The 12509-nt window shown below is 44.8% G+C and overlaps 1 protein-coding gene across 1 annotated transcript in view; it reads left to right on the top strand.

Annotated features, from left to right (window-relative positions):
* The window catches only part of FAM3B (FAM3 metabolism regulating signaling molecule B), a 97145-nt gene extending 84636 nt beyond the window's left edge, over positions 1–12509 (top strand). Inside the window, exons 6-8 of the mRNA XM_040338979.1 lie at positions 4276–4363; positions 8893–9025; positions 11928–12509. Coding sequence (XP_040194913.1) covers positions 4276–4363; positions 8893–9025; positions 11928–12011 — 305 coding nt within the window. The 3' untranslated portion in view covers positions 12012–12509. The remainder of the gene's footprint in view (positions 1–4275; positions 4364–8892; positions 9026–11927) is intronic.

The following is a 12509-nucleotide window of genomic DNA, read 5'->3' as shown; positions in this document are numbered from 1 at the left end:
TCTGGGAATACGGAATTACGCTACGTGCGTCGTCGTTCGAAAAAATGACATCACGGCGCGCAATGCACGGCGGGAGTTCGGAAACGGAGCATGCGCGGTAGGTCCGGCGCAGGAGCGCGCCTAATTTAAATGGCACACGCCCATTTAAATTGGCCCGCCTTGCGCCGGAGGCCGCCGGCGTAGGTTTTCATCGCAAGTGCTTGGTGAATCAGGCACTTGCGATGAAAAATTGCGGCGGTGTAACGTATCTACGATACGTTACGCCGCCGCTGCCCTACGTGAATCTGGCCCTTTGTCGCTTTGCCCTTCCAGGGACTTTTATAGCCAGATTCACGTAGAGTTACGCCGACGTATCAGTAGATACGCTGTCGTAACTCTGAATCTGCGCCGTCGTGTATTTAAGTGTATTCTCAAATTGAGATACACTTAAATCTAGCTAAGATACGACCGCTGGCGCCGTCGTATCTTAGCTGTCTATTTACGCCGGCCGCTAGGGGCGTGTACGCTGATTTACGCCTAGAATGCGTAAATCAGCGAGATACGCCTATTCACGAACGTACGCTTGCCCGTCGCAGTAAAGATACGCCGTTTACGTAAGGCGTTTTCAGGCCTAAAGATATTCCACCAAAAAGATGGCGCAGCCAATGTTAAGTATGGACGTCGGAACCGCGTTGAATTGTTAAATTTTTACGTCGTTTGCGTAAGTCGTCCGTGAATGGGGCTGGGCGTAATTTACGTTCACGTCGAAACCAATAAATCTTTGCGGCGTAATTTGGAGCATGCGCACTGATATACGTCAACGGACGGCGCATGCGCCGTTCGTTCAAAACGTCATTTACGTGGGGTCATGCTTTACTTACATAAAACACGCCCACCTCTTCACAATTTGAATTGGGCGCACTTACGCCGGCACATTTACGCTACGCCGCCATAACTTAGGACGCAAGTGCTTTGTGAATACAGCACTTGCCTCTCTAACTTACGGCGGCGTAGCGTATATGAGATACGCTACGCCTGCCTTAACGTTAGGCACGAATATCTGAATCCAGCTATTAGTCTTCTTGGGCTCACTGTCCTCCTCCACCACTTCACCAAAATCCTCAATTAGCTAAGTATTGCTAAATATCAAAGATTGCGCAAGGTTACTGACATCCTCCTCCATGATAGTATTTGGGCCAATCACAAGCTCTGCATCCAGGCAAGAGATTGTGTGCTCCACCATACCCAGAAACACCGGGCATTTCAGACAGAGGTGCATAGGCAAGGTGACGCCGTCTTATTAGAGCAGCTAGTTAGAGTAAGCAAAATGCAGCGTGCTCATCCATAGTCCAATTTAAAAAAAAATGTTAACTGTTCCTAAACTCACAACAGTCAAATCAGTCTGTATACGCAGTAAAGCATGCTTGTTGTACTCACTGTGGAACCTAAGGGGTTAATCATCTGCATTGTATAAAAAGGCTGTTTGATCCAGTCTTCTCTGATCCTCTCTTTTTTCCACTGTCCTCAATGCATCTCCTGATATTTACAGAGCCTTGGGGACAAGCTGCACATGCTCTGTTTGGTGTGTATTGCTAGAGAGTTTTTTTTTTTTCCTTGGGAGAGTGCATGTGATCAGCACAGGGCCAATCAGCACTGTCCAGACTGAGGGTCAGGGGCCATGCAGCCTCATGGGACAATCAGGGGAGAATGAAAACTCATCCTACAAGCTTTAACCAGACACTGATAGAAGTCACAAGACTGATGAAAAAAAGTATTTTGGAGTTTATATTTAGGAAAACAATTGTATTTCCATGTTCTGTGTACTGTGGGAGATCAGATATAGTGACTGCAGGGTCCGGGGTTTAGTAACACTTTAAGTAATAATAAGCAAAGCAGGGATGAAAAACGAAGAGATCTATTAGTAAAAGCAGCACACTTTACACACTGGCACACATTTAACCCCTTCCCTGCAAGTGGCAGTGCATATTATTAGCACTAATCACTGTAATAATGGCACTGGTGATGTCAGTGGCAGTTAGTCAGTCCCCCCCCCCCCCAGCAGTTAGAGTCAGTTACAGTCAGATCGCCTGCTGCACTATTGAAGTCCCAATATAAGTTGCAGATCACTGCCATTAGTAGTATATATTTTTTTAATGGCGTGCTCTATATCATATATATATATATATACAATTTATTCTCATCTGTACAGTAGGCGCTATAACTTTCACAAATACCAATCAATATACACCTATTAGGATTTTTTTTTTTAATCAAAGACATATAGCAGAATACATTTTGGCCAAAATGTATTCATTATTATTATTGGATATGTTTTGTAGCAGAAAGTAAAAAATACTGGGGCAGATCCACAAAAGAATTACGCCGGCGTACCTATTGATACGCCGCGTAATTTCAAAGTTCCCGCGTCGTATCTCTGTTTTGTATCCACAAAACAAGATACAACGGACTCTAGGCTCGATCCGACAGGCGTACGTCTTAGTACGCCGTCGGATCTAAGGTGCATATTTATGCTGGCCGCTAGGTGGCGTTTCCGTTGAATTCCGCGTCGAGTATGCAAATTAGCTAGATACGGCGATCCACGAACGTATGTCCGGCCGGCACATTTTTTTACGTCGTTTGCGTTCGGCTTTTTCCGGCGTATAGTTACCTCTGCTTATATGAGGCATACTCAATGTTAAGTATGGCCGTCGTTCCCGTGTCGAATTTTGAAAATGTTACGTCGTTTGCGCAAGTCGTTCGCGAATAGGGCTTTGCGTAGAATGATGTCACCGTCGTAAGCATTGGCTTGTTCTGGTTTAATTTCAAGCGTGCGCACTGGGATACCCCCACGGACGGCGCATGCGCCGTTCCAAAAAAACTTCAATTACATCGGGTCACGATGTATTAACATAAAACACGCCCCCATCACATAGATTTGAATTGCGCGCCCTTACGCCGGGAGAATTATGATACGCCGCCGTAACTTTAGAGGCAAATGCTTTGTGAATACAGCATTTGCCTCTCAAAGTTGCGGCGGCGTAGCGTTACTTGGATACGCTACGCCTGCATAAAAATACAACCTGCTACGTGGATCTGGCCCACTGTTTTTGGTTTAAAAAATAAATTGTATTTTTTCCGTTTTTATATAGCAAAATAAATATTTTAAAAAAACGGCGTGGTGATCAAATACCACCAAAGGAAATCTTTGTGTGTGAAAAAAAGTAAAAAATGTAATTTGAGTACTGCGTTGTATGATCGCGCAATTATTCGTTAAACGAGCAAAGTGTTGAATAGCAAGACATGGCCTGATCATGAAGGAAGTGAAATCTAAAAATGAGTGTACAGTGCACCCGGAAAGTATTCACAGCGCTTTACTTTTTCCACGATTTTGTTATGCTTTATTCCAAAATGGATTTAATTCATTATTTCTCTTATCGACCATGGACGGACACAGCTCCTTAAATCTTGACAAGTGGGTTATGTTCCCTGTTTACAGGAGAGGACTAGGCAGAAACATGTCCAATACATGTTACATTAACAGAGTTGAACAGCCCCGCCCAGGGGGCGGTCCCTCCAGACATAACCCTCCTCACTGCAGCATGCAGCCTCAGTTTCGTTCTGCCTAGCAAGGAGAAGGACGTATGGCTCCCTTTGGGCCCAGCGCTCCTCAAAATTCTACAAGCAATAACCCATAATAACCATGTGAAAGAAGTTTGTTTGAAATCTTTGCAAATTTATTAAAAACTAAAAAAAATTAAAAATCCCATGTACAGAAGTATTCACAGCCTTTGCCATGACACTCAAAATTTTCAGATGCCTCCTGTTTCCACTGATCATCCTTGAGATGTTTCTACAACTTGATTGGAGTCCACCTGTGGTAAATTCAGTTGATTGGACATGATTTGGAAAGGCACACACCTGTCTATATAAGGGCCCACACTTAACAGTGCATGTCGGAGCACAAACCAGATCATGAAGTCCAAGGAATGTTGACCTTTAGGGATTGTATGGAGGCACAGATCTGGGGAAGGGTACAGAAAAATGTCTGCGGCATTGAAGGTCCCAATGAGCGGAGTGGCTCATTGTAGCTGCACTGTATATATTATTCAGAAATACCCAGTTACTCTTTATGGTGCAGTACTTATGCAGTGTAGTGCGCAAGCTTTGTAATAAGTGAAGCCAGGAAAAGGAAAAAAGCCAGAGGAATCCCTTTTTAGGAACCAATGGACAGTGGGTACTCACAGAAGACTTCAATTGTGCAATAAATCATCTCTGTATGTTGTCCTTCTTTGACAGATTTCACCGGACAGATGGTCGAGTTTATGAACAAGATCCCTGATAAGTCCATTGTCATGGTGGCCAGCTATGATGACGTAAATACCAAGTAAGAATAAGTTCTTTGTTTGTAAAATACTTATACATTACACCCCTGGATGGCCCACATACTGGATCTCACTTGTGCAATTAGAATGCACAAGTATATTGAAGAAGGATGAAGTAGTCTATTCACAATGATCTTACAGTACATTAAACTGTTGACCACATGTATTAAGGCAGGGCTCAACAAACCCCAGGCGCCAGGTCGCATTTGTGACTAGAACTGGCAACCTGGTGCCTGGGGTATTCTGCTTTGCGGCCTTCTGCAGTCCTATGCTTCCTTCTGGAATCTGGCACCCTCTTGTGGTGGCCGTTGGCATGACAAGACAACCAGCAATGCTAATGGAGCTTCCACTGCCTGTTTTCACTGTCCGCCCATCTCCTTCCCTTTACTTGGAACCCCCCAAACCTTAAATATTATATATATATATTTATTATTATTATTTTTTTTTTATTCTAACACCCTAGAAAATAAAATGGCGGTCATTGCAATACTTTCTGTCACACCGTATTTGCGCAGCGGTCTTACAAGCGCACTTTTTTGGGAAAAAATACACTTTTTTTAATTAAAAAATAAAACAGTAAAGTTAGCCCAAATTTTTTTTATATTGGGAAACCTAATGTTACGCTGAGTAAATTGATACCCAACATGTCACGCTTCAAAATTGCGTCCGCTCGTGGAATGGCAACAAACTTTTACCCTTTAAAATCTCTGTAGGCGACGTTTAATTTTTTTTTTACAGGTTGCATGTTTTGAGTTACAGAGGAGGTCTAGGGTTAGAATTATTGCTCTCGCTCTACCAAACGCGGCGATACCTCACATGTGTAGTTTGAACACCGTTTTCATATGCGGGCGCTACTCACGTATGCGTTCGCTTCTGCACGCGAGCTTGGCGGGACGGGGCGTGTTTCTGGCTCCTAACTTTTTTAGCTGGCTCCTAGATTCCAAGCAAATTTGTCAAACCCTGTATTAAGGTGTAGGGGCTTGGACATTTGGTACTTGCCAAGGGCAGGAGTAAACCAGTGTGAAATGTAAGTATATCCTTCAGTAGAAGGGTCTAGACCGGGGATATGCAATTAACGGACCTCCAGCTGTTGCAGAACTACAATTCCCAATTCCCATGAGGCATAGCAAGACTCTGACAGCCACAAGCATGACACCAGAGTCAGAAGCATGATGGGACTTGTAGTTTTGCAACAGCTGGAGGTCCGCTAATTGCATATCCCTGGTCTAGACTTTCAGATACGCTATATACCAAAAAACTTTAATGGCATCCCAGTCTTAGTCCGTAGGGTTGAATATTGAGTTGGCTCACCCTTTGCAGCTATAACTGCTTCAACTCTTCTGATAAGGCTGTCCACAAGATTTAGGAGTGTCTATGGGAATGTTTGACCATTCTTCCAGAAGCGCATTTGTGATGTCATGCACTGATGTTGGACAAGAAGCCCTGGCCCACAGTCTCCATTTTAATTTATCTCAAAGGTGTTCTATCGGGATGAGGTCAGAACTTTATGAAGGCCAGTCAAGTTCCTCCACCCCAAACTTGCTCATCCATGTCTTTATGGACCTTTCTTTTGGCACTGGTCCAAATCAATTAGTGGGGTTGTTTTTCAGGCATTGGGCTTGGCCTCTTAGTTCCAGTGAAGGGAACTCTTAAGGCTTCAGCATACCAAGACATTTTGGACAATTTCATGCTCCCAACTTTGTGAGAACAGTTTGGGGACGGCCCCTTCCTGTTCCAACATGACTGCACACCAGTGCACAAAGCAAGGTCCATAAAGACATGGATGAGTGAGTTTGGGGTGGAGGAACTTAACTGGCCTCCACAGACTCCTGACCTCAACCCGATAGAACACATTTGGGATGAATTAGAACGTAGACTGCGAGCCAGGCCTTCTCATTCAACATCAGTGCCTGACCTCACAAATGTGCTTCTGGAAGAATGGTCAAACATTCCCATAGACACACTCCTAAACCTTGTGGACGGCCTTCCCAGAAGAGTTGAAGCTGTTATAGCTGCAAAAGGTGGGCCAACTCAATATTGAACCCTACGGACTAAGACTGGGATGCCATTAACCACTTATCGCTCAGCCTATAGCAAAATGATGGCCGGGCGGTGGTTGCGTTATCCTGACTGGACGTCAAATGACGTCCAGCTGGATAACACATGCCATGCGCCTGTGGGGGAGCACATCGCGGCGATCGGTGGTGCAGTGTGTCAGTCTGACACCGCTACACCGATCTCGGTAAAGAGCCTCCGTCGGAGGCTCTTTACCACGTGATCAGCCGTGTCCAATCACGGATGATAACGGGAAGAGGTGTTGATCAGCTTTTCCTCTCTCGCATCTATCAGAGGAGAGCTGATCTACTGCTCTCCTGACAGGGGGGGTCTGTGCTGATTGTTTATCAACGCAGCCCCCCCCCCTCGGAAGCCCGCCCAGGACCACCAGCATGCAGCCAGGACCACCAGAGATGGTGCATATCAGTGCAGCCTACCGGTTCCCATCAGTGCCGCCTTATCAGTGCCCATTAATGAAAGGAGAAAACGTACTTATTTTCAACGTTTTATAACGGAAACAAAAAAAGAAATATATTTTTCTTTTATTTGTTTAGTAAAAAATAAAAACCGCAGAGGTGATCAAATACCACCAAAAGAAAGCTCTATTTGTGGGAACAAAATAATAAAAATTCTGTTTGGGTGCAGTGTAGCATGACCGCGCAATTGTCATTTAAAAAGCGACCGCGCTGAAAGCTGAAAATTGGCCTGGGCAGGAAGTTTCTGGTATTGAAGTGGTTAAAGTTCATGTGCGTGTAAAGGCGGACGTCCCAATACTTTTGGTAATATAGTGTATGTGGCTAGCACTAAAGGGAACCTGTAGCAGCATTTTCTCCAGGAAAGATAAGCAGTTCATCTCATTTGTAACTCATACCAGCCAGAGTGTTGACATATTGAATGAAGGTTAATGTTTAGTTATAGGATGACTAAAAGATTTGTGTACATAAAACTGATGTGTTGTGTTCAATAAGTGTTGGGGGCTTGAATCCCCCCACTGAGTCCTTCCATCACTTGACTAGGTTACTGCACCACCCATATTCTGGTTGCTGGGAGGGTCTTGGCAGTGGCTTCACTAGGGTTGGTGTCACGTGGTGCAGTAAAACATGGTGCCAACATGGCAATAGTAGTGTTGCAGTGAAAGTAAACCCCAATCCCCATCCTGCATTGCCAGTCAAGGTGGTGACATTTTAACCCACCAACCCCAACTGCCCAATTGTTGATCACACACCCGATCAGAGGTTCCCCTACCAGGCAGGGGCTTTGCTTGTGCTGTATCTCCTCTCACAGTACAGTGTTCCTTTCATTGCCTGGAATGCAGGGAGTTTTCCAGTGCCCGACATCTTGCTGCATGCTCAACATGTTCTGAGCACAAGGGATGTTGGTAGACATCACTGCTCAGATTTCGGGATAGTTGGCAAAGTGGCAAGTGTGTTCTCTCACTGCACTGCATATCAATGCGTGGAGAAAACAGATTGCGGCACTGTGGATGGTTACTGGGGGGTTGAACCCCCCCGACCCCCTCATTATCTACGCCCCTGTTATTGATGGTGTAACCCCTCTGGCGAGTGTCATCCAGGTGTGGGTTTAAGTAAAGTAAGAGTTACAACCTCGATCAGGTTTTCTTTTTTTAGTTTTCATTGGAAAACTTGCCTTCACCTCTTGTTCTGGCAGTATCTCTAAAATGATGTATTTCCCCTTACTTTTGGTGTAGTGACAATGGTCACCCCTTCCATAGACTCCCATGTTAAACTGTAATTTCTCCAGTGATTTTGGGGACCTGGTCCTTGCCGGGCGTAGGTCCCCTGGACCCAAAACTTGGCACACATGTAGCACCCATTTCTCCTCTACAAGTATGCAAAGTTTGTTGTCTGGGGGACCTACGGCTGGGGAGCACCAATTTTTCAAAGCTGGGGACCCCTTCCATAGACTCCCATGTTAAACGTCAGTCTATTCATGGACACAGTGAGGCATGGGCACAGTGAGTCCGGTGAGGCATGGGCACAGTGAGTCCAGTGAGGCATGGGCACAGTGAGTCCAGTGAGGCATGGGCACAGTGAGTCCAGTGAGGCATGGGCACAGTGAGTCCAGTGAGGCATGGGCACAGTGAGTCCAGTGAGGCATGGGCACAGTGAGAAAATAAGAAAGGTTTTGTTAAAGGTTTTATTAAAAACATTTAATAGCATTTTGATGAGGAGGGGCAACCAGGAAAGGCAAATAATAAGCAGAATAAACTTTGGCTTTAACTTTCTATTTTTATTTAATATATATATATATATATATATATATATATATATATATATATATATATATATATATATATATATATATATATATATATATATATATATATATATATTGAATTTCCCCTGTAGGGACTCGGACAGCAAAGACGTATATATGTGTGTGTGTATATAATATATATATATGTGTATGTGTGTGTGTATAGTATTCCTTCATTAACACACATCTGTCCTCACAGGTTAAACGATGCTGCGAAGAAAGCATTTGAAGACCTCGGCAGTAAAGAAATCCGTAACTTAAAATTCCGATCCGGGTTTGTTTACTTGGCTATTAAAGGTGGCAGCCTTCCTGTGGAAGCTGAAAAAGAAAAGGTACCCAGGAGGCTATGCTTTATCTTAATTTGCTAGAATATTTTTTATTATGTGTCAAAAATGTAAAGATACCTTGTAATAGAAAATAAGCAAGACAGGACCTCTTACATGTGAGATCTGGGGTCAAAAAGAACTCCGATCTCATATTTACACTAAATTGCAATAGTAAAAAAAAAAAATGTAATGTCATAAAAAAAAAAAAAAAAGAAGTCAAAGGAATTGTCTGTAGACCTCGGAGACAGGATTGTGTATGGAGCCACTAATCTGGGGAAGGGAACAGAAAAATGTCTGCAGCATTGAAGGTCCCAATGAGCACAGTGGTTTCCATCATCGGTAAATGGAAGAAGTTTGGAACCACTAGGACTCTTCCTAGAGCGGCCGCCCGGCCAAACTCAGCGATTGGGGGAGAAGGGCCTTAGTTAGGTAGGTGATCAAGAACCCGATGGTCACTCTGACAGAGCTCCAGTGTTTTTTTGTGAAGAGAGGAGAACCTTCCAGAAGAACAAATATCTTTGCAGCACTCCACCAATCAGGCCTGTATGGTAGCGTGGCCAGGCGTTAGACACTACATAGGTAAAAGGCAGATGACAGCCAACCTGGAGTTTGCCAAAAGGCACCTGAAGGGTTTTCAGACCATGAGAAACAAAATTCTTTGGTCTGATGAAACAAAGATTGAACTCTTTGGCCTGAATGGCAAGCGTCATGTCTGGAGGAAACCAGGCAACGTTCATCACCTGGCCAATACCTACAGTGAAGCATGGTGGTGGCATTGGGCAGAAGCGTCACTTCCTCCTAATGCTCTTAAAGGGGAAATGCCACCACTATGCTTCACTATAGTGATGGTTTTGGCCAGGTGATGAGCGGTGCCTGGTTTCCTCCAGACATGACATTTAAAAGCAAAATGGAAGGATCAGGTAAGTGAAGGAGGACTGCACTGAGGTAAAGGAAGCTATTTAGGTAAAAAAAACTTTACAACCCCTTTAACTCAAAGGGATACCACAAAAGGGATACGCCGGCGTATCTACTGATACGCCGTCGTATCCCTGTTTCTATCTATGCGACTGATTCACAGAATCAGTTACGCATAGATATTCCTAAGATCCGGCAGGTGTAATAGTTTTACACTGTCGGATCTTAGGATGCAGTACCTCGGCCGCCGCTGGGGGCATTTCTCGTCGAAATTCCGCGTCGGGTATGCAAATTAGCACTTACGGAGATCCACAAAGTCTCCGTAAGCTGTTAGTTTGCAAACGCAAAATTAGGGCTACTTTTACAAAGTGTAAAGTTAGTACACCATGTAAAAGTAGACCCTTCTTTCCCGCGACGCTGTCAATTTTTTTTTACATTTTTTTTTTTTTCCCGCCGCATCTCTTTTTTTTTCCCCGACGCAACTTGTTTTACCCGGCTCGATTCACAAAACTCGGCGTAACGTAATTTCGCGCAAAGCACGTCGGGAAAATCGCGTCAGGAGCATGCGCAGTACGTCCGGCACGGGAGCGCGCCTAATTTAAATGGGACTCGCCCCATTAGATTGGGCACGCCTTGCGCCGGACGGATTTAAGTTACACCGCTGCAAATTTCCAGGTAAGTGCTTTGTGGATCGGGCACTAACTTGGGAAATTTGCGGCGGTGTAACTTAAATGGGAAAAGTTAAGTTGCGCCGCCTGGCTGTGGATCTGGCCCTTTGTTTCTCATGGTCTGAGAATCCTTCAGGTACCTCGAAGAGCATTGGGCGGAAGTGACGTTTGACGTCACTTCTGCCCTCCAATGCTATAGAGCCGAGCGGGAGCCATCTTTACTACACTTTGCATCCAGGCAGTGAGGGGAGCAGACGCTAAGTCGGTAAGTGGCGCAGACAACCGGAGCGTGGCGGGTGGTGGACCCTCTCCCGCTACCAATTAAAAGTGATCTTGCAGTGAATCTGCCGCAGAGACCACTTTTATCCTAAAGAGAAATGCACGCCATTCCTGAAAATACCGGGGTTATGGCAGCCAGCTGCTGCCATAACAATGGTATTTAGAGTCAAATTACCGATTTGCATGAAGTGGTTAAACAACTTTCCCGAGATCTCTGCTCTCTCCTCCTGGTCTCAGCCGTAGACAACAGTGGCCCAGATTCAAGTAGAATTGCGCGATATTTGCGGGGGTGCAGGGCAACGATTTTGCCCTGCGCCCCCGCAAATATTTTGCGCTGCCCTCGATTCACGGAGCAGTAGCTCCGTGAATTGCGAGGGCGCGCCGGCAAATTTGCCCGGCGTAAGCGCGCGCAAGTTAAATGATCCCGCGGGAATCATTTAAATTAGGCGCGCTCCCGCGCCGAGCGTACAGCGCATGCTCCGTCGGGAAACTTTCCCGACGTGCATTGCCGCAAATGACGTCGCAAGGACGTCATTTGCTTCTAAGTGAACGTGAATGGCGTCCAGCGCCATTCACGTTTCACTTACGCAAACGCCGTGAAATTCAAATTTCACGGCGCGGGAAGGCCGGGTATACTTTAGCATTGGCTGCCCCTACTATTAGAAGGGGCAGCCTTGCGCTAAAAGTAGCCGTACGGAAACTCTGTACCTGGCTTGCGCGGGGCCCGCGCAAGCTTGTGAATCAGTGGTAGTATGCAATTTGCATACTACACGCTGATCACAATGGGAGCGCCCCCTAGCGGCCCCCGCAAGAATGCAGTCTAAAATCTGCGAGGCATAAGAGCCTTATGCCGCGCAGATTTTAGCCTGCAGTCGGTGTAACGAGGTTCCTGAATCAGGAGCACTCGTTACACCGGAGCAAGTAAGCACTTGCGCTGCGTAACCTATGGTTGCGCGGGCGCAAGTGCTTCTTGAATCTGGGCCAGTGTTGATGTCCCCCCTCCGTCCAGTACATATAATAATTGTTTTCTACGTTCTCCTCTGCAGATCATCCACTCGGACAATTCCAAGAACAGATACAGCGGCTGGCCGGCAGAAATCCAAATCGATGGTTGTTTACCGAGACAATAAACTGCAATTCTTGTACATTTCTGTATATTTTAAGTTAAAAAAAGAAAAGAAAAGAAGACCGCAAAATAGACAAAGGGATGACATTTTAATTCACATTTCCAAATCCGAGGAGAAACGTGTGGAAGAATGGGATTAAATCTACAATAATCAGGAAATTCTTAATGAAGCCGTATCCAAAAAATACTGTTATTTTTTTTTATTATTATACTGGGAATCTGGGAACTTTTTTTTTCTTTTTTTTCTTTTAGACCTGTGTACAGTAGAATTTATTTGTATATTTGGTGAAAGTGTATTTTACTACTGACTGTAGATATTAATATAAATGAACTACTAAGATTCTTGAATGAATAGTCAACAGGTTGCCTTACCCAGAATCCTTTGCACAAAGTTGGGTTCATTGTATACACTGGAAATCTAAAGCATTTGATCACTTTATCCACTTGCTGGCAGGTTGTTTTTGCCGTGGTATTCTGGAGTGGCGTTTAAAAAAAAAAAAAA

This window comes from Rana temporaria, chromosome 2 (assembly GCF_905171775.1).
Source record: "Rana temporaria chromosome 2, aRanTem1.1, whole genome shotgun sequence".
NCBI classification, from domain to species: Eukaryota; Metazoa; Chordata; class Amphibia; order Anura; family Ranidae; genus Rana; species Rana temporaria.
Note: the sequence above shows the minus strand (reverse complement) of the source record. Positions and strands in the feature narration are given on the sequence as shown.